Source organism: Equus caballus, chromosome 3, assembly GCF_041296265.1.
Source record: "Equus caballus isolate H_3958 breed thoroughbred chromosome 3, TB-T2T, whole genome shotgun sequence".
NCBI classification, from domain to species: Eukaryota; Metazoa; Chordata; class Mammalia; order Perissodactyla; family Equidae; genus Equus; species Equus caballus.
Window position 1 is genome coordinate 96,440,375 of NC_091686.1, and position 23,501 is coordinate 96,463,875.

General features: G+C 35.6%; 1 protein-coding gene across 12 annotated transcripts in view; it reads left to right on the top strand.

The window, feature by feature from the left end:
• The window catches only part of ARAP2 (ArfGAP with RhoGAP domain, ankyrin repeat and PH domain 2), a 177,598-nt gene that overhangs the window by 85,882 nt on the left and 68,215 nt on the right, over positions 1-23,501 (top strand). For all 12 annotated transcript variants that reach the window (XM_023638251.2, XM_070264017.1, XM_070264016.1 and 9 more), the window contains 5 exons: positions 4,218-4,362; positions 6,437-6,539; positions 7,174-7,372; positions 7,565-7,628; positions 20,214-20,377. In XM_023638251.2, the coding sequence (XP_023494019.1) occupies positions 4,218-4,362; positions 6,437-6,539; positions 7,174-7,372; positions 7,565-7,628; positions 20,214-20,377 (675 nt within the window). The remainder of the gene's footprint in view (positions 1-4,217; positions 4,363-6,436; positions 6,540-7,173; positions 7,373-7,564; positions 7,629-20,213; positions 20,378-23,501) is intronic.

The window sequence follows — 23,501 nt, forward strand, 5'->3', positions numbered from 1 at the left end:
GAAACGACTCCGAACTTTATTTTCACAATTAGAAGTGATAAAGCATACACAGCCTTTAGGAAGTAGTTGCTGACTTCCGTTATTAAGTACTCAATTAAATTATAGTAATTAATAACTTCTCCCCCCCTTTATCATTTCCGTAGTCAGTAACAATCATCTTTAGCCTGTTTCATTTTTTCCAATATTTTTTCATGTTTATTGACCATTGTTTATTTTCATGGCTGCATTAGCTTAAATGTCCTCTTAACCTGTATAATTTATTGTACTTTCCAAAATGATAACCTCATCTTATACATCTTATAGTTGATGCATTAGCAGAGTTTGACTCAGTGTATACATTTAAAGTAATGTTAATTCCAAGATTATATTTTTGTGGTTGAGCCTTAATTTATATGTAGTTCTTTGACCTTTTCTGTTACTCTTGTTCATTAACCCTGGACCGGTTCCTATTCTGGCTCATCACCCCTCTTCTACCTTTATGTGTATCCCTATTGTGGTTTCAGAAGCATTCTTGCCACCCTCCAGAATTACTTCTTTCTTTTCAAATTCTCTTCTACCCGTGCTAGGACTATCAGATAATAGTTTGGCCAACCTCTTCCATCCATTTTCACTCTTCTGCTTCTAAACCTTTGAGATTGCTGAGAATTGCTGGTTAGGGAACCAAGCCTATTGGATTAGCAACAAATTCTTTTCTTTTTTGTTTTTTAACATAATCTGGATGCAACACATTAATTGATGATCTTTATAAAGAATTTTTATGTCTAATTTTTATTTTACCAAAGCCATACATACATATAGTTTTAATGGAAACAGATATTTGTCCTTGTTTTTTCATTCTTAGACATTATCCATGTGTCTGATAAATTTTCTCATCTATTCTTTTTCTCTTTTCTTAGAAGAAAGTTGGGTAGATGTTGAACCCATAAGGATCTTATATTATCTTTTTTCTCTCTCTTGTTTTACTTTTGGAAGAGTTCCTTTTCTAAGCTTTCTCTTATTTTTTAATTTAAAAATTTATGATGTATTTTTATTAAAATTATTTTTTGTTCTTAATTTTTCTCTTTAGAGCATCCTGTTCTTGTTTATGGCTGCAGTATCTTTCCTTAACAGTCTGATATTAATCATAGTTTTCAAAATGTATTATTATTTTGTCTTTGAGCTCTGTCTTTCATATTGGAAGCTTTCATTTAAATATTTGGGATCAGTTGTCAGAAGACTCCACTAGTCTCTTGCTGAGTACTGGGATGGGGTGTTGGTTATCATTGGCTCCAGCATTTTGGATATTAATGTGGCGAGGTAACTAGGAGTTCTGTAGAATGTCATGTAAACACTTTGTTTCCAGAATGGCACCTTACCTACAGGCAACGCTTGAGTCTGTCTCCTAGTTTAGAATCTGGCTGGTCCAGTTTCTCCGGAGTAAAGGACCCAACTTCCACATGAGTGAGGAGTGATTGTTGCTTAGCTGCTTAGCACAGGGCAGAAAATAATATCTGGACTTAACTGCCTTTGTATAATCAACTTGGTTCAGTTCTACTTCTTATCCTACACTTCCTAAAGTATTAGTCTCTCTGAGACTTTCTGGAAGTATGTACGTAGAACATTGCTTATTTCTTGTTGACTTCTTTTGCATATCTGAAGGTGCCAGCTTTTGCCTGTCAGACAAATCAGTTGTTTCCTGTGTACTCTGAGTCTCTTTGATTTTCTTTGTCCTTTTGAGTTTATACTTTCTATCTACAATGTCATTATTTTGGAATTTTGAGAGGGAATGGAGATGCATACATGGATCCATACTCCTATGGTTAAAAGGAATTCCATTTATGATTCTTCTATTGATTCTTTAACACATTTCTTATCTTTGGATTTCTCTTAATGTTGGCAACCTCATCTGAGCCATTTCCATGTTCAATAACTTGACTTCCTAATAAATGAAAATAATAATTTCAACAAACTTTCCCTAGGCTAAGCAATGTGGTGATTCTTGAGAATAGAAAATACAGTCCTTGTTCTCAAGTAGCTTAGAGCATTTCTGGATAAATGAACAAATCTAAATTGTTATATTGTTAAAATATTGCATTTATATTTAAAAATAGCATTTTAAATTGTTATATTGAATGGAAATTATTCTAATAAAATGGTAGAACGTATTTGAACAGCCGTATATAGAGTCACTTTTCTATGTGCTTTACATGTATTGCATCGTTTAATCACCACCGAGATCCTGTGAGTCAGATGCTTTTCTTATCTCCTTTTACAGATTAAGAACCTGAGGACCAGAATGGTTAATTTTGTTTTCAAGGGTACTTACTTAGTGACGGAGGCATTATTAGAACCCAGAGTCTTTGATTTCCAATTCTACCTTCTTAGGGTCCACATAGAGCTAAGGATGCCACAGGAAAATACTTAAGTTGGCCTGGGGAGAGGAATAGAGGGTTGGAGAAGAGCCTAGGAGAGGTTGTGCCTACATCCAGTCTTGGAGAAATTGGGTTAGCTGAGTGGAATGCCATTATAGTTAAATAATCTTACCTCAATATCTAATGGTATCTTTCTAGTTCTTCTCTTTATTTTCTCTGTTCTTGAGAAAGAAAATGTTCATCGTCAGTCCAGTTTGGCAAACATTTTTTGAGTGCCATTTTGCTTAACCATGGCTCATGCCTTCATTTGAGCTTATGGTAGCCTTTCCTGTATGACAGAGGTTATTGATCTATCCTGACTGGTTTCACTTCTTATCCCCATTTAGTCTTCAATATGCTGCAACTTGGCTTCTTTCAGAGAAATCTCATTAGTGGGCAGTTACCTCCTTATTACAAAGACCAACAGATATATTTCAGCCCTCATTTTATTAGATCTCTTTGCTATATTTGATAGTGATAATTACTCCTTTTTGAAATGCTCTACCCTTTTTCTGTTTTATGCACTGTCTCTTCTCATTTGCTTCATTGCTTTCCTGGACCCTTCTACATTTGTTAGTCCTTACAATTTTAAGTTTTCTGAGATTTTATACTTGGTTACTTTCTAATTTTAATCACTACCTCTATTGTAAAGACTTTCTAGTTATCAAGACCTTTTTTTTTGCCCAAGATGCAAATCCACAGGGTGATCTGCCTAATAAATATTTCTATTTGGCTTTCCAGTTGGTATTTCTAGTTCAGTGTGTCTCAGAAGAAACTTGAATTACATGCATTAAAACTCTTTCTACTTTATTTTCTTTTAAATAAAAATAAGCATTGCTGCCCACCATGTAATCAAAGCTAAAAACGATACAACCGTTAATAAGTTCTCCCTTACTCCCTGCATCTGATCAATATATGTTTTATCTCTTTAAAACACTCACATTCATGTGTGCATTTCTCTCTTCTGTCTCTCCCTCCTTTCTTTCCTTTATCCCTATTACCACTGTCCATCTTTTAGTCGTCTTCATCTCTCACTTAGCCTTCCGTTGGCAGTGTCCCACCTGGTCTCCTGCATCTAGCATCACCTTCTCAAATCCGTTTTTCACTGTAAGCAGAGTGTGTAAATTCAAATCTGATTATATTCTTCTGCTGAAACCATTTCAATGGCTCACCATCAACTATAAAATCAAAGCTCAGCACTTCTGTGAAAAGGGCCAAATGCTAAATATTTTAGGCTTTGTGGGCCCAGTGGTCTCTGCTGTAAGTCCTCTCTGCTCTTGCAGCAAGAAAGCAGACAATCCATAAACCAGTGGATGTGGCTGTGTTTTAATAAAAGTTTATTTATAAAAACAGGTGATGATCTGCATTTGGCCTGCAGGCCGTAGTGTGCTCACCCCTTAGAGGTGACTTGTAAATCCCCTACACAAGGCATTAAGGCCCTGCAGGTCTGATCGCTCTTCCTCTGCATAAACACCTACCTAACCTCAACCACAGTCTTGTTTTTTTTCCTCCTAATAGTCTGTACAAACATCAGTTTTTGCTATTTCAGAGTTGTTTTGCAGCAGTCACTTTATGGATCTGCCTGCTTTCTAGTCATCAGTGTCATAGTTATTTTTGTCTTGTACTTCCTTTGTTACTAGATTATAAACTTTTTGAGAGCAGAGAATGTGACAGCTTTTTATTCCGTGTAGCAGTAGCATGCTCTTTAGACAAAATATGAAATTAATAAATTTACTTATTTGAATGCAGTTACTTTTTAAAACATGTATTTTTAAAAAATGTACATTTATTATATCGTTCAATTCATTATTTTCTTTTAACTTTTAGAGACTAATAAGAAGTGGTGTGTTTTGGAAGGAGGCTTCTTGAGTTACTATGAAAATGATAAGTCTACCACACCTAATGGCACTATTAATATCAATGAAGTTATCTGCCTGGCTGTACACAAAGAGGACTTCTATTTAAATACTGGGTAGGTCTATCACCAGGCAGGTACGAGATGAAAGTATTTTCTAATATTGATCGTACCAGGTAATAGGTGTTTTGTTATCATTTCAGTTCTTCACTTACTTCTTGTGGAATGGTTTAATGGTTTCTCGAAGCCTACTCATTTTGCAGCTTCTGAAAGTTCCTTAGGGAATTCACTAAAAAGTAGGAAAATTAAAATATTAAGTAATATGAAAGGTTAATATGTTTGCATCTAATTTTAAGTAAATTTATAACATTCCATTCCTAAATACGTAGTCCAATAATTTTTATGATTTGTTCATTATTTAAAATAGTGGACTAATGACAAAATTTATGCATTCATTAAATGTATCATGGTTAAAATAGATGACAAACGAAAATGTTCAGTGATGACTTGTTCACATTAAAATAAAATATTAATATATTTAACAGCATAGTAAAATACTAAATTCCTTAAAGATCTACTTTGCATTTTAATGGCTCAAAAAAGTTGCAATTAAAGAGTAAGCATTATTTATTTAACATATTTGACTGGCAAAGTAGTTTAATAGAATTTCTATGAGAACTTTTGAATATATCATCTTTGTTGTGAAAGTTTCTTATCACATTTTGTAATTAATGAAAGTATGTAAATGCTAAAATCTGCAAAAATCAGTTTTATAAGGATATAGTATTTTAATAAAAATTTTATATGAGAAAGGGAAGAGATTTGCAAGGCTATGTTATTTATATAAATTACATAAAACATTGCTGTTATTACATAATGATTAATATATACTAGTTGAAATGACTGTTGTTTTCTAGTAAATCTAATTTGATTTTTTAAGTGAACAAACATGATTTAGTAGATTTCTTTTTGTTTTAATCTTAATAGTGCTTTTATTCTAAATGAATAATCAGTTTAATGTGGCTTACTGTGGAATGTGAAAATAAGTGCATTCTATGTATTAAGTTGCTTAATTAGTAAATAAAATACAATTAAATTAATATTAGTTTATGTCAGCATATAATCATATTCAACAATAAAACATTATTGATAGAATGTTACAGATACAAGTAGATGTGCAGGAGAAAGCAACTGCAATGCGATGTGGTGAAGACATAATTGTAGCTGGATTCCGAATTGCCTTAAATAGCAAATTATAGAGTTTGAACTCAGTAATGTGGCTCCTGAGGAGTTACCCAGATTTGTATGTTAGGAAGAAAGCTGGCTGAAGTGCTAAGGAAAAGATTGGAGGAAGACAGACCATAATTACTGAGAGTTTAGCTAGAGGAAGAAATAATTAAAAACAGTGGGTTGGGAGAATCTTCAGATTGAACTCATAAGATTAAATGTCTGACTGGATGAAGAGCTGATGTTAAGGGGGAGAATAAATTAAACTCCAAGGTTTTAAGCTTGTTTATGAGGTAGATGGTGATGCCTCTTAACTGGAACATGAAGTAGATACAACAGGTTTGAGATAAAAAAGAGAAAGAAGGAAGATGACTTTGATATGAGGTATTTTGAGTTTTTTAGGTAATGGCAGCATGCATACTTAGTATGTTCCCGGGAATAGTGGGAACTGTGGATGAGGAACCCTGGGAAGAATTCAGGACATGGGGTGTTACTCTAATTTAATCTATAGTAAGGAGATGAAATTGGGACAAGATGAAATGGTGGAAGGAAAATTTGTGAGGTGAGATAAGAGGGCTAATTAGAGAACTGTTTGGACAATATTTACTTTGAACAGTTTGTCAGAGTAAATCAAGAAGGAGTGGTCCGAGAGGGAAGAGGAGACAGAAGAGAGCCCTTTGCCACATCAGCCAGCTGATGAGTGTCTTGGGCATCGACAAAATCATGCAGTAGAGTGATTAATCAGAAGAATATTCCTTTTTTCTGATTCAGTGTGTTCCATTTAACTCATTTGAAAAAAATATAAACCATCAACAGAAAAATATGATAGGTAGGTAGGTAGATATATTTCACAGCATTCTCCAGTTTTCAAAAGGAATTTAATTAAAAACTTGACCTTTGTGTTATTTTTTTTAATAAAAGCCATACGTAACCAGTGGTGTTTTTGCATTCATGTGTGCTCTAGGCCCATCTTTACCTTTGAGATTTATTTACCCTCAGAACGTGCATTTTTGTTTGGAGCTGAAACACCTCAAGCTCAAAGAAAATGGACAGAGGCAATAGCCAAGGTATTTAAATATTGCATTGTCATCCCAAATCCAGAGAAGATTCTTAATTTAGGGTCTATGGTTGAGTTTCAGAGGTCCATGAAAATTTTATACAAGATTCTGAGAAGAATGTCCATATTTCATTAGATTTTCATAGGTCGTAGCCAAAAGAGATTAAGAACTACTTTCCTAGAGCCTTAAGCAGAAAAGAATTAGGGTAGGACCTTGAAGAAATCGTTCTTCAAATTAAGGCCACGTTTTGATGATTAAAATCTTTCCAGTCTTGTAGAGTCATTTCTGGCTATGTCTTTTTATAGGTAGTTATCTTGTTCATGGTAGTACACAAAGGGGAAACGAACAGATTGAGTAAAAGATACAAATGGAGACAAACATTGAAGGTTGACATTTTGAAAAATGTCCAAATCAACAAAGAGAATGTCTTCCTATTTCGATTCTCTATATTTCAACAAAAGTGGTTTAAGATGCTGTCATTTGAAAATGCAAGTTTAAATAAATGTTTTGAAATTTGGGTTACTTTGAAATGTTTAAAATAGAAAAACAAAGATAATTTTTCCACCTTCCCTCATATCTGTAGCTATAGAAGGGATTTCCTATTTTCACTGTCTTTATTACTTTTCTGTATTTGTTTTAACAGCATTTTGTTCCCTTTGTTGCTGAAAACTTAACAGAAGCTGACTATGATTTGATTGGTCAACTCTACTACAAAGACTGCCATGCTCTGGATCAGTGGAGAAAAGGCTGGTTTGCTATGGACAAATCTAGTTTGCGTTTTTGCCTTCAAATGCAAGAAGTTCAGGAAGATAGAATGCACTTAAGAAGGCTGCAAGAGCTAAGTAAGATTTTCTTTCTCATCTTATATTTTGGACACAATTTTTTTATTGCATATGGTAATGGTAGCTTATACATAAAATTATGATGGCTCACTCCAAAACATATGAGTAAGTAATATTAATAATTGTGTCTTTATAGATATCTAGTGTAATGTTTTTAAAAAATATTTTCATGCTTTTCTTCTTTTCCTCCAGCAATCAGCACAATGGTTCAAAATGGGGAAAAAATGGATGTCTTGCTCTTGGTAGAAAAAGGGAGGTAAGTGCACTTTTGCTTTTTATTCTTTATTGCAATTACTCTAGAGAGCGGGATATTTTGGTTATCTTCTTGGAGTAGAACCCATTATTTTATAGCTTCTTGGAAATTTTCTGAATTGTGTGTGTGTGTATATATATATATATGTACTCTTCAGTAGAAAGAGTACACCAATGAAACTTGCTTATTTTTATATTTATTATGACAAACTCAGTGTGATCAACTATTGTAGTTTTCTATTGACCCAGGTCCCTTTGGGACATTCACATTTAAGTATTTGGAAGCACTTTGGTAGTTGTAAATTTATTTTCAGTGTGGTTATAAGATGAGTATAAATAATATCCTGAGTCATTTATATATGTGTGTCATGCATATAGCTAAAACTTGATTTCTCAAATTTATTCACTTTCTAAATAAATAATAAGCATCTACTGTGCCTCAGATACTGATACAGGCTTTGGGGATACAGTGTTGAATAAAACAGATGTGGTCTCTGCTCTCATGAAGCATGTACACTAGTGGAGGAAACAGAATATAAGCAGACAAAAAAACAGTTATGTAGTATTGTGTCCATCTATTTTAAATGCTTGAAATAAAATAAGGTAAAGAGAGAGCTGATGGAGCAGTATTCTGTTTTGGATAGCGTGGTTGGAGAAGGTATCTTTGTCAGAGACCTGCATAAAGTGAAGGAGCAAACCGTGCAAGAGTCTGGATAGAGTGTTCCAGGCACAAGGTCAAGGGTATTTTGGAAGACTCTAAAAATTCATTGTACCTGGCATGTTCAAGGTCTGCGAGGAAGCTGCTTATGGCTGGGGAGATTTGAATGAGTGAAATAGTGGAAAGAAGTGATTTCAGAGATACCCCTGGGCCTGATCATATAGGGCCTTACAGGTCATGATATGTAAAGATTTGAATTTTATTCTAATCATGATAAGAAGCTGCTCAGTTTGAGAGCCAGGAAGTGGAGTGACCTGATTTATGTTTTTAAAGGACTACTCTGATTCTAGATGTATAAGCTTTTGGGAGACAAGAGAGAGTGAAAGTGAGTGTCCCTGTAGGATGTTGCTGCAGAGCCAGGCAAGAGAGAATTTATCTGATAATATACCATTGAGGCGTGGTTGGACATATTGTAAAGGTAGAGGCGAGAGGATCTGTTGATGGGTTAGAGGAGTGTAAGAGTCAAGGATGACTCCAAAGTTTTTGGCCTGAGCAATTACATGAATTACATTACAGCAATTACATGATGGTGCTGTTTTTTCAGATAACAAATCCAGGAGAGTAGAGGTAGGGTATTAGTAAGTTTGGGGTAGTAGATCAAGCATTTGGTTTTGGAAATGATAACTTTGAGACGTCTGTTTGATAGCAAAGTGGAGCTGGTAAGTGGGCATTTGGGTATACAGGTCTTGGAGTAAGTGGAGAGGTTGAAGTAGAGATAGAGGTTTGAGCATACTGGTCAAGCATATTGATGTTATTTAGCCAATGAGCTGGATAGATTCACCTAGAGAAAGAGCGTAGATAGACTTGAGGATGTAGCTTCTAGGACTCCAATATTTAGAGGTCAGGAAGAGAAGGAGAATCTAGAGAAAGAGCCTAGGAAGAAGTAGCTAAGGTCAAATCACAACAATTAGGAAGATATAGTCTCTTGAACAAATTATTTTTTTCTTTATTTCTTGTCATTTGCTTCAAAATCCCTTAATTACACTGTTTCAGAATGTTTGGCTTTACAAGAGGTCAAGATCATTTTCAAAAAAACATAGTATAAAAGATAGCTGAATTACCCTTCCCTCTAAGTTTTTCCCTTGTTGGTGACACAAATATTCTATCTTGCCATGTCTTTGTGGTTTTGTTTGTTTGTTTGAGGAATATTAGCCCTGAGCTAACATCTGCCACCAATCCTCCTCTTTTTGCTGAGGAGGACTGGCCCTGAGCTAACATCTGTGCCCATCTTCCTCTACTTTATATGTGGGATGCTACCACAACATGGCTTGACAAGTGGTATGTAGGTTTGCAAGTCCGCACCTGGTATCCAAACCAGAGAACCCCTGGCCGCTGAAGCACAATGTGCAAACTTAACCACTGTGCCACGGGGCCAGCCCTGGTGACATGAATATTGACTTTCAACGGTTATCTGAACCTGTCCTTTCTTCAGTTTCATGGGAGGACATCACCAACTTTAGACAGCAAGCATATTGCTGATTAGATATTTATGTCAGAGGGTGTCTTTTAATTTAGAGGCATAATTAGGATTTTGTGCTTTCACTTATTTCTTTCGGGATTATAATGGTTCATAATACTTTACATTGGGATTTTTAGTACTGATGATAGTTTCACTCTATTGTCAGAGTACTATTAATTATATATTCAGAAATAATAATGAGGTACTAATATGTAAAGATAGGATTATATTATTAAAATACTAGCGCAAATGTGTTTTTTATAGTCATCTATTACTATTTATGGAATGCCTGCTGCCTCCATGGCAGGAAAAAATGGTCAACAATACAGATTTGGTATCTGAGCTCACAGAGCTTCTGTTCTTAAGCAAATAAACTTGCTAGTTGAATTTATTCTATTTATCATTTATATTTGTTTTTTATCAGGTTACTATAGCCAGGTTATTTTTCTACCATTTTTAGTCTATGAAGAGTTTGACCAGTGATACATAGGCTTTAATTAAAACGTATGAAACATGGATTCAGATTATTCAATTTGATGAATTTTTATTTAGTGCTTATTGCATGCTGTGCATTTGTGAATGCAAGATACCGAAGCCAGAAGACGAAACATTATTTTGTAATATCTTGACCTTTTCCCTGGACTATGGGAATCAGGAAGTGAACTCAGATACACTCTGAGTTCATGGCATAGTAAAAACTAATGGAATTCCAAATTAATGATCAAGGCTGCTTAATCATGTTTTTGATAATAATTGCAAAGTTTTTATCTACGTGTGTTATTCACAAGTTATGTTGAAAGCATTTTTATGAAAATGAAGAACAAGGGATGCACTGGGATGGGAGAGGAGAAATACAGGGACAAATATAAACCAAGTTATTTTCCTTAAATCTCTTTGAATAGCTGCCGTACAAAACATACCATTTGGAAACAACTGTATTTATCATATGCTTTTATCTTGATTTTCCTGTTTTCTCCAAATTAATAATATTCTGATAGTAACAATAATACAATGATGACAATGTTTAGAACTTACCATGTACGAAGCACTATTTTGAGCACTTAAAAACAGCCTTCCTATATGATAGGAGAATAATCCATTTTGAAATCAAGGCAAGGTCAATTTGTAACTTAACAACCCCCAAATTTTTTCTTTTTAAAACAAGTCTTAAGTATTAATTTACCAATACTTTTGTACAGATCACTCTCAAGAATTAACCTCAGGGGCCTGGGTAAATAATATAAGTTACCAGGATGTAAAATTTCAGCATTTTATTAGAAGATAATTTTCTTTATAAGAAAAAAATATATATCCATACGATGTTTACCTAATTAAAGATGAAGTAGAAAGAAGAGAGGTCAGAAGTGTGGCTAGTAAAGAATCAGCCCGGGAGATGGTGAGTGCACTAGGTTGTAAACGCTGACAGAAGAAAGAGTGTGCAGGTGTACACGGCACCTTGTGTGGTGCAAAAGAGGGCCTCATGTGTATATCTGTGTATTTGTACACTCACATACCCACATGTGTATGTACATATATATGTGTATGTATATATTATGCAAATAAATGGACTCGAGATAGGAAATAGTGGGAAAAGAGCACATGTGGGAGAAAACTTGGAGATAATGAGTTTGATTTTAGACATACTGAACGTGAGGTGAGTGTCAATATCTAAGGAGAAATTGGTATAAGGAAGTTATGTTTGTGGATCTGATGTTCATGTAAAGGTCAGTGGGGTGGAGGTTCATACTTTGGAGTTACCTGTATGTAGAAGGAAGCCGTAAGATCACTTGCAGGGTATCTATAGTGTGAGAACGGAAGAAGTGATGTGTTGGAGCCTTGATGAATACGCAGCATTTTGGAGGCTGGGACAGTTGTCAGGGAGGATTAGCTACCCTGGGGTATTAAGCTAGTTTATTCAGAGAGTGAGGAAAGAAACCAAGAGAAAGTATGTCACAAAGCCCAGAGAGTGTTTCAAGAAGGAAGGAATAGTCAAGGTGTCAGGTGCTGCCTGATGAGGACAGATCCTCCATTGGACAAGTGATGCTGAGTCCATCCAATGATTTTGAGGACAAGGGAAGTGATAAAGGCAGAAACTGGGTTAGACTAAGTTTGGAAACTGAGTAAATTGAAATAGCTGGTGAGGACAGTTTGTCAAGGATGTCTGGAGGTTAATAGGGCTTTGACCCAGGAAGAGAATATATGTGCAATTTGTTTTAGATGGATTGAACTTGTTCAACTTTAAATTTTGGTGGGAAAGACACACAAAAAGGGAGAGATTGAAGATGTAAGAGAAAGGACAACAAGAGAGCAAAGTCCCTCAGTGGTAACCGGAAGAAAAGAGGAATTGATGGATGGTTTTGGATGTTGGTAGCTTTCTAGATCTGCTGGTAGAATGTTGAGAGAGATACCAATCTGATGGTTTTCAGTTGCTTTATGAACTAGAAGATAAGGAGAAGGACTCCTAAGCTTTTGGCCTGGATGACTTTATGAATGAATGGTTGTACCATTTACTAAGATAGGGAATACGTACTTCTCTCCCAGTACTCAAGCAAGGCCAGTTAATTATAGATGTGATTGTTTAAGAGCTGTTTTAATACTATATCAAAATAAGAGAATTTCATTGCTTTGCCCTCTTTTTCATCTGTCTTTTGATCTGTTAGCCCCATAGGAAATAATGACTGTAAGATAAAGTAAAAAGTGTTAGACTTGTCAATGACAGATAAAATTGTGGCTTTAGGAAACAAAACAACTTTCAATTCTTCATGTTGATGGCATATAGAGATAGTGTAAATAATTGAAACAGAGAAACCAACCAGCTGTAAGTTTTAACCTTTATTTTTGTGCTAGTAACAACTTGAACCAGAATTGTAAATCATAAATTAATGAATTAATTTCACATCTTTTCCGTGTCCTTGTCTACTTTTGATTAAAGTGCTAAAATATATTAATGTTTCTTAAAGGCAAGGAGGAGAAAGAACCCCCGAACTGGGAAAGATCATAAATTGATAATCATCCACTGAATATAGTCACTTTAGATACATATTTTAATATTCATGGTAATTTTCTCTATATGCATAGTATGAGTGTCTTTAGACAGAAAAATATTGCAATAATACTTTCCACACACAGAGCAGTTTTGCTCTAAAAAGCTCTGAGCAGAAGGTGTTCCAGATGGTGTCACTTTAATGTGTATTCTTTGTATACTTTAAAAATTATTATTTGGGAAAATAAAGCTTTCTTGATTACACTTAAGGCTTTCTGGCATATTTGATATTGTTATTGGGACTTAGATTCTGTGCTTTTTTTTAGGCCTTAGTCAGGATTTCTTTGAAAAAAATCATGTTTTTGAATATCTTTTGTTAGTCAGTGAATGTTCTGGACCACGATGAGGTCAGAAGGCATTTTCCTGTACAGTAGGTTATGTCTCCACTGTGACTGGAATGTTCAATAGATTACAACATCCTTTTCTTAAAATCTGAAAACTGTTTCTGCACTTTAGCCCACACTCTCTGCATATCTCTTTTTGATAAATAAGCTGCTGTGTTTGCTGTCTCCGAATTCTATAGCTGCATGCCCATTTGTCAAAGACATCTATTATTAAGGTTTTATTAAAAGGTTGTTAGTTATAATAAATACAGTGTGAATAACTCAGCTGGGTTATCAGAACCAGAAAAGACTGGTGTGTTTTTTTGTTGTTTTTTGTTTTAGTTTTTTTAAGATTCCTTGGTTGACCTATAGTAAAGCATAATACACTTGATGGCTCCCAAGCCGGACGGCATTCAGTTTTAATTGCAAATTCCAGACATTAAGAAGCTAACCCTGGGGAATAAACACTTTATCAGTATGCTCCACAATTATGGAACAGGCTACTTTTCTCAATTTGGGAGATTAACACCCTAAATTTAAGATTCTTATTTCACATCCACTCACTACACGTGCTGTTTATTCCCTCCTTGAATTGTGTTTTATAGCAGCTGATATGTTAGCAAGTCTCTGGAGGGTGAATTATCTTAAAGTGGTTTTTAAATTGTGCATGTAATTGCAAATTAAACAGTAGCCGATTGCCCACAATATCAACTTGACTGCTTTTGTAACTTTCTGCTGATTTAATTTGTAGAGACGGTTTCATCTGAGTGTTGCCAAGGCAAATGGGAGATTCTCTTCTCTCACCAGCCCCATACATTTTGCAAAAAGGAAGGGACTATTCAAACTTAACATTATGAAGTGATTTTTTGTTAAAGAAAATTATGATAAAGGGAATGCATGATATTTAACAAAAGGTGGATTTTAAAGTCTATATTGTTTGCTTCAAAAATTTATTTCTATCAGATCAAAGGGCCTTCTGTATACTAGATTGTAAGCTTATGAACAGATAAATGCAGTATGATGTGAAAAAATGCAAACGAATGAGAAGATCCCTTCTGGATAAATGGGATCAGTATAATCATTTTTTATAAGAGAAGTATATTTAACTGGACCTGGAATCCTAGGTGGGATTTCAGTAGGAAAAAATGAGGGGGCTGAGAGACTGAGCTCTTCCTTAGGTGGAAGCAGTAGGCTCAGAGAAATAGGATGGGCTAGGGAACAGCTTTGGTTGAGGCTGACCTATGAGTTCTTGAGGAGGAAGCTTGAGCCGATGGGCCTGAAAAGAATATGGATTGATACCATATTAGTATTATCAGTTGAATTTAATTAATGACTTGCTTTATTCTAGAAAGGATTGCAGGTCCTTTATAAGGGCACAGAAGATATATGTTTTTAAAAAAGGTATTTTAAAACTTTAAAAAAAATTATTGTTTAAAGTGAGGATTGGGTTCATTCTGCAGCCAGTGGAACACCATTAGAGGTTTTGAGCAAACTCAAAACAGAGCTGTTTCCCACCTTCTTATAGTTGATTGCCTGATAGTGTATGGAGATGAGATTGAAAAACTGGAGGCTTTGCCTTTGTTGGGGAATCCGGGGCCTTGACACTTTTTACAGAACTGTTAGCTTCAGAGAAACAAGCTGTTTAAGATAATATTTTCTACTGCATTATTCTTGTGACACACCCTCTGCATCTGCACATTTTCTTAATAATTGTTTGCTTTGTTCTGGCTAAAATTCCATCTCTCTGAAGCAGATTCTTATCTGAAGGTGTAGGAAAAAATACTGTATCTCTATAAACTAAAATGAGGGTAATTTATGGATGCAGTGACTGAATAAGATGTGCCAGACTCCCATTTCTGGCAATAAGAAATAACTGGCCTGGTACATGTCCTCCCACTTCAAACAACTAGAAAACTGGACAAAATATATAACACAAACTATTTTCAGAGTTTGGGATATTAGTCATTCCAGGCTTCTGATCGTGGAAAGAAGGGAAACAAATGAAGTAAGGTTTAAGATCACCGTGGCTTTCTGTTTGTAGGCATTTTTCAGTCCATGGCACAGGGAATGGGGAGACCCAAGCAGAATGGGTGGGTTCACTACACTGAAGAGTTACAGATAGTTCAGGGAATCTGTAGTAGCTAAAATTTGCGGGATAGAGTATCAGAGCAGAGGGAAATATGTAGAGAAAGAGTTTCAGAAATCTTCCGAAGAGTTCCTTTCCATCTTTGGCTCAGTACTAATTTGCATCTTGCAGGTAGAAACTTCGAGGGGCCAGGCAGAAACAAGTCCCAGGCTGCTGAGTAGAACAATGCCCAGAGCTTAGACAGCATTGGAGTATGTTCAAATTCCATCCAGCCGGGTTAGACAGACCATTAAACACACAGTAAAGACCCCAGAAAGGTAAATCCATAGTATTAAGGCTAAACCAGCCGTAGAGTAAAGCCTGCTGTATTTTTACCTTACTTAGCTTAAAAAACAGAACTTCAAAGGCCTAGCTGCTCCACCAATAATTTAGTTGCCTGGCATCAAACAGGCAAATGATGCCAAAATAAACATCAACACTCTCTAAAGGAAGACACCACAATCCTGACACTCCATGCTCACAGAATCTAGCATATGGTTAAAATTACTAGTGATGTATAAAAGCTGCAAATCAGTTGATAGGAACAGACCCAGAAATGAGAAAGATAATGTAATTAGCAAATAGTCTAAACAGTGATTTTTAAATATTATAAATTAGAAAGATATTCAAAGATATTCAAAACATAAACATAGTGAGAAAAAATGGAATAACTAAAAAAAGAACCAAATGGAACTTCTAAAGCTTAAAGAATGCACTATCTAGGGGCTGGCCCGGTGGCGCAGCGGTTAAGTTCGCACGTCTGCTTCAGCAGCCCAGGGTTCCCCAGTTTGGATCCCAGATGCGGACCTATGCACCGCTTGTCAAGCCATGCTGTGGTAGGTGTCCCACATATAAATTAGAGGAAGATGGGCATGGATGTTAGCTGAGGGCCAGTCTTCCTCAGCAAAAAGAGGAGGATTGGCAGCAGATGTTAGCTCAGGGCTAGTCTTCCTCAAAAAAAAAAATACACCATCTGAAAAGAAAATTTCACTGGATTGGCTTACCAGAAAAGTAGACTCTACATAAAAGTGATCAGTGATAGTAGAAATTATGAAAACTTAAGACAAAGAGAGAAGACTAAATAAAATCAGCAGAGCCTTAGTATGGTATCAGGCAGTCTCATGTAGGTATAATTAGAATCCAAAAATCAGAGAAGAGAAAGATGGAGTAAAAAAAATCTTTGAACAAATGTGGCCAAACATTTTCTGAATTTGATGGAAACTATAAGCCCACACATGTACTAAAATCAGCATATCTCAAGCATGATAACGACATCAACACATATCATAATGAAATTCCTGAAAGCTAATGTGGGGAAAAAAAATTGAAATTACCAGAGGAAAAAGACACATTAAATATACTGGTCAAGGATGAGAATGTCTTGTCAGGAACAGTGCAAACCAGAAGATGGTGTGATGAAAACTTTTTTCAAAGTGCTGGCAAAACACCAAAACAACTCCAAACAAAACTACTGAACCAGCACCTGTTAAACTAAAATGTTGTCTTCAGGAAAAATATCTTTCAGAAATGAAAGCAAAATAAAGTATTTTTTTGCCAAACAAATACTGATATATACTACAAGGTTCAGTGTTTTTATTTTTTAATAAATGCTTAGGATATTATCTTTTTCAGTCATATTTGTGGAGTGTGTTGTTTGCTTTTTAGTTCTGTTTAAAATGTTCTACAATTATATAAGTGAATTTATTTTTTCTACACGCAAATTTATTGATCCTATTATTTGTGAAGACACTTCTGGCTCTTGTCAGTAGACTAGGCTCAAATATGATAGTCTACACTTTGTGATTATTATACTACAATTTTGAAAAGAGTGTTTTTATTAGTCCTGGGATTTGGTTTCTAGGTCTTATTGAACTGTCTTGATTCATTATAGGATATAGGGATGTTTCTTTACATGGCTGTGAAGTACCCTTTAAAATTATACTTGGGAATGGACAATTAGAATAATTCTTTCTATGGTTAGAGTTCTTCAAAATAACTTTTCAGATTTTCAAGATGTAAATGGATGTTTCTTTGGAAGTCTTATCCAGAAATGTAAAAGCATTGTTTGATAACACTTGAAATCATAAAGCCGGCAAGCATTTGTGTTGAAAATATGTTTTGATGCTTTGTTCAGTGTGCACAGAGATTAGATAAGCATCAGAGAGGAACGTTGTTGAACCGATGCAGTTGAATGTCAAACATCTACTGCACCAGGTGATATATTTTAGGATTTTTTTAACAAGTTGACTCAGAAGTTAACTTGTCTTTACTTTCTCTACCCCTCACTAGTTCACAAGGAGACAGGTAAACTTGTCATCACGGGATTTCTTTTGACTTGAAAGAAAATTTGAAATTTGAAATGCTCACGGTTAATGGCAGAATTATACTGGTATTGTAGGAGGGCCAGTATGTTTTGGATTTCTTTCACTGCCTGCTGAAATACTGACCCATTGTAGTTATTTGTTTATAAGCAAACAGTTTCAAATATTTTATATCAATTTAGAGCTTAGTTGTCAGCTTAAAAAAAAAAAAAGAAGTAAGAGAGAAAATTTAGATTTTTTATTTACCTTAGGTCCTGAATTTAGCAAGACATGATTTTGGTTAAGTCTACAAAATTTAGGGGCTTGACATTTTTCAGGGAAATTGCCTGAGCTGTACAGTTTCATTTAGACAAATGTATCCAGCAATAGAATGCTTTTGAGCTAAAGATGATGTAAGATAAACGGAAAAGGCTAAAGTATGTCAGGAGCGTTAGAACAAGTGTCAGAATTCTTCAAAAAGAAAATTAGAAAACCTGGGGGTCAGGGCTGCTGTGGTGTTGTGGAAAATAAAAACAATGGATAAAGATGTCAGAAAGGAAGAGATGAGGACTACAGGCACGGATGTCAGTAAAGAAGGAGTAGTTATAGCAAGTTCAGAAGATGTTAGAAGTGGGTGTAGGGAGGCAGCTTTGTCTTCACAGAGGAGCATTTCAAGAAAAGAAACCAAAGGAAAGAAAGGAGGACTTTTATTTTCTTTTTAAATTAGGGTGAGTGAATTACCCGGAATGTAAGATTACCCACTCTCCCTATCCCCCCAAAAAGAAACCAAAACAGCAGCCCAGAGTTCATGCAGCTCGATATTTCTCTTTAGTTTGAATCCAAAGAAGCCCTGTCCTAGTTCGAAATCAAGATTAATAATTTTACTTTGGTGTACATATACTTAAACACATCAGTGATTACTTTAACTTGTGTGTCAAATCAAATTTTATGTCTAGTGATAGGACTTTAAAACTATTATGTACCCACTAAAATACCAGGCAGTGTGCTAATGACTAGAGACACTGAAGTGCTTTCTGTGCGTGCCTGTGTGAAGTTTGGAGTCTGGAAGCTAAAACAGTCACACGGACAGAACAGATGGTATCATGGAGGGCACAGTGACCATTCAGGATTGAGAAGGGACACCTATTACACACTAAGCATAGGAGGGACATCAGGGACAGAATGTCAGGAAGGGTCACCTGGAGTACACTTTGGGGAGGAATTAAAGCAGCCAACCAAAGAGCAAGAAATATTTATTATAAAGCCAAGAAAATGTGAAATTGTTTTTCTAGTATGTCTTCAGTGTACAGGAAGGACAAAATTGGAAGATAAAGTATAGAGCAGATCATGAACATCTGTCAATCTAGAAAACTCCAGAGCTGTAGAAGGACGATGATCAGGAAGTGAGGTCATTGACTTTGCATTTTAGAAAGATCATTCTGGCAACCCCAGGAGTAGAGATTAGAGAGGTGGATAATTGGGAAAGGAATTCTGTTTGGAGGGGTTTTAGTGACCTCTAGGAATAGTATAAAGACCTGAAATAAGGCCATGCTGGAATGAAGAGGAAGCAGAGCAAATATGCCAGGGAACTGGAATCTACAGGATTTTATGACTGAATTCATGTGGCAGTGACAGACCAGGAGTGGGAAGGGACCAATCTGTAATTAATTAATCCTAAATTTCTGATGGAATAAGTGGAGAATTGTAGTACCAGTTTGGTAGAAGGAGGGAGAAAGATTTGAGATGCTTGTGGCACATTAAGGTGAAAGTGTCCAAAAATAAATATTAATTAGTATTATGGGTTATTACTTAGTTATTAATATGACATTGAGTGCTGAAGTAGGTACTATTGTTATCTTCATTTTGCCAATGATGAAACTGAGACCCCAAAAAGACTGTTAACTTGTCCAAGGTGATAAAGGAAGTGAGAGCAGAGCTGAAGTTTGAGTTCGGGAAGTGATTGCATTTCCCAGGGTCTTAGCTGCTTTGTGCTGTGGTTTTTGGATCACATGGGAATCTGATTTGTAAAACAAAGTTTTAGCCTGGAGATAGGGATTTGGGAGTTACTAACTTCCATATGGCGATGAAACCACTGGCCTGAATGCCATGTCCCTGGGGGGTCCTTGGAATGCCTGAGTGCACTGAGGTAACAACTTCCTTTCCAGAAAGAGGAAGTGAGCTTGAGAGAAAAATAGAGGAAAAGCCAGAAAGAATTGTTCTGCAAAAGCCAAATTGGATGGTATTTTTTTGACTATTTTTAAGAAATGAAATCATCAACAGTTTTAAAATCTTGAAAAGTATAGCCAGAAATATCCATTAGAAGTTGCTGGGGATGCTTGCCAGAAGAGTTTCAGTCTAGTTGTTAAGAAACAGAACAAAAAGGGGTGGGGAATGAAAGGAGGTGAGAGCACAGGTTCAGAGAGCTTCCTGTACTCTCTGGGGAGGTGTGATTGGACAGGCAAAAGAGGGATTGAGTGGAAGCTAGTGATACACAGAGGGTTTTTCTTCTGATGGGTGAGACAAGATCATGTTTATATGGATTTAAGGATAATCTGTCGAGAAGTAAGAATTTTATTTTAAAAAGTGAAATTATAATTTGAAATGCTTTTTACACTTTACAGAACATTATACATCCATGGGCATACCAAGTTGGATTTCACAGTCTGGCATACTGCAATTGAAAAAGCAGCAGGTACAGATGGTAATGCATTACAAGATCAGCAGCTCAGCAAAAATGACGTTCCCATTATCGTGAACAGCTGTATAGCATTTGTTACACAGTATGGTAAGTATCACCGAGTTTTTATTCAACCCCAAGAACTCATAGTATCATTCTTGCAGTTCTTAAGTGGAACCTCTGTTTGACTGAATTAGAGCCTTTTATATTTGTAAATAGATCAGTGAAAAATATGAGCATAGTCATTGTTCAGCTAAGTGCCATTCCTTCTCCCAATAAAATTCATTTAAATTAAATAATGTACTTTTACCATTTCCTTCTTCCTTTATGTGCATAAAAATTTTCAGTAACATATTGAAAGAATCTGTATTGTAAAATGTATATTAAAAATAGAGTAAAGACTATATATATATATATATTTTTTTTTTTTTTTTTTTTTGAAAGTTACAAGCCTAGATAAAATCTAGGGGAAGACAGTGTGCTGCCTGAGCATGTTTTTAGAAGTGGTAAACTCTGGGCCAATATGTGAAAGAATTTACTTTTTGTTGGCATGCCGACAAAGTGTGTGTGCATATTTATTTTCTTCAACATGCTTTGGTGTCATACATGTTTATGTGAAGAATCATGGTGGTTAATTGTAATAAATATTTTTATGAATAGTTTGCAAGTAAAAAAAAAACTTGATTGATATCTAAATGGTCCAGTTCATTGTAATTTAATATGCTATGGTAGTATTTTAAATAAGCCTGAAAAGTAAATAAAGTATGCCTTTATTCTTCATGGTTCTTTTCAAATTACTGTAAATTCTTCAAATTCCTTCTTTCTGTTACATATTTCCTTAACATTCAAAAAGGTAGAAATTTCTTAACTATATTTTTAGTATAAGAATATTTTCTACCTTTTAATCTGTATATAAATGCCATAGATTTAGATTTCAAATGTGGGAAACAGTAAAATGATTTTTTTAGCATTTTGGAAGGTGTGCTAACTTTTTTTTTTTTTTTTCTAATACTGGAAGCGTCTCTTTGGGTGTTTTTAATTTGAAAAGAAGGTGTAATCAGTGAGAGAGCTGTTGTAGAACATTGTGTTAATAGTTTATTACTTATCTGTTGAGTGTCTGTTGTGTGCCAGCCAATGATCCTGGTATGGGAAATACAGCAGTGGGAGTGAAAAGTTAAAAACAACTCCATCAATCGTGTGTTCCAGTATGAGAGCTGATCATACACTGACATGTCACAAAATGTCTGAAATCACAAAGGCTGTGCAGAAAGTAATTTTTGGAAATTAAATTTATAATACATATTAATCTGTTTTCTTCTGGGAGAAGGGCCATTTTAAGTATCTTTCTTATTTCATATGTAATCCAAGAACAGTTATCATAATATTCAGATTCATTGCGTTTGAATTGTATATCTACTGTAAATAGTAGGTAATCACATTATGTGAGCCTTACTCTATGAAGTTCCTTCCTATGACACTATGTTTATATGTCTCTTATCAACTGTTCATTTGAAATGGGGAGGAGGAAGGTTATCATCTTCATTTATTGCTCATTCAGTACAGCACTTGCATTTCGAGGGTATAAATTAGCAGCACACATATTATGTTTTAGCAAGAGCGTAACCTCACTGTGAATTTTCACATCATGTTAATTTCGTAAGGGCATAGGTTCTTACTTAAGCTGATAAACGAGTCAAATAACTTTGTCGAACTTCAGTGTATCCAATTTAATGTTTCTCTAGGGAAATCAGAAGTTTCTTTGTGATGTTTATTTGAATTTGAAATCGTTAAGCATTAGAATGTTTTCAACTAAATTTCCTACATTCTAACTGCTTTGTAACTCTAGTACAAGGTACATTAACTTACATATTAAAGCATAAAGCCAATGAAAGGCTCCTTTATTTATTTATTTATTTATTTATTTATGAGCAGAACGTGGCGAAAACCCCAATGTTACCAGCATGGATAAAAGGGAAGATCTGATATGAACTTAGAAAAGGCCCAGTGATTACAGGTTGCAGGCAGTCAGCTCAGAGCCTTTCCAAAGGTCACAATTATTTTTAACTCCCTGACCTTTGGGTTTAAATCTAAAGGACGATTTTTTGTGCTCATGGTGTGAAAATTTGAACTTGACTGAGTTTACAGTATAATTTTTAGAGATTTAATTTTTTTAAAGAGTTACAGTAGTTCTTGGGAGAATTATTTTATGTAAACAAAATTATGTTCACATTCAGTTAACTAAACTTAAGAGTACCAGCTGTTGGAAATTCACTCAACTAGGAATGTAATATCTCAGAAACTTAGTGACAATTGTTTTTTTGTAGAATTTGCTTATTCTTGCATTAAGTAGTCATTTATTGAATACCTGCTGAGTTCTTCTAGGCACTGTGTAGCTGCTGGATGTGTACAGAGAATAAGACATGATCCTTGCCTTCTAGCTTACAGATGTATGTATCAAAGACAAACAAGTGGGCAGTGATATCTCAAGTGTACAGAATTCTGTGGGAGAGAGGTTCAGGGGTTGGTACAGGTGCCCATGGTATGGGGGTACGATTTCATTCAGAGTAGGAGTGGTCATGGAGGGCTTCCTGGGTTAGACATGGTGCCTGCCATGAGTTGAGGAAAAATAGGAGCTAGTTAGGAGAAGGGAATAGGGATTCCAGGAGGAGGAAACAGTGTGTGCCCAGGTGTGGAGCTGAGGGAAGTTGTCTGTTCAAGGAACTTTGTGTAGTTAAATGTGGCCAGAGCTTACTTAGTGTGAGAAGAGCAGGGAGATAAAGGAGGCGGGACGGTTAGGCTGATTCTTGTAGGGTCTTATATATCATAATAAAATCCTTAAGCTTGCCCTCTGGGCAGTGGGAGGGTGGTATCCAGATTTTGTATCATGTTGGTAACACCAACAGACCTGTATCCTCAGATCACGCTGTTGTCCTTGTCGAGGCAGACTGGAGGGCTGCACCAGAATAGGGGCAGGGAGTAGTGAACCGTGGTGAGGGGTTGCGTGCGCAAAATAAGAGTCCGTGGGAGGGAAAGAAGGGGGCAGTTTTGAGAGCAAGGTCATGATGGAAAATTATATGACGTAGTCTTTTTTTTAATGTGGTAAGTGAGAAAGAAAGGTTCTGCCTTGTAAAGGCCTGGGGAGAAGGCAATGCTACATACAGTCATGTGCTGCGTATCGATGTTTCACTCAACAACAGACCACATATATGACAGTGGTCCCATAAGATTGGTA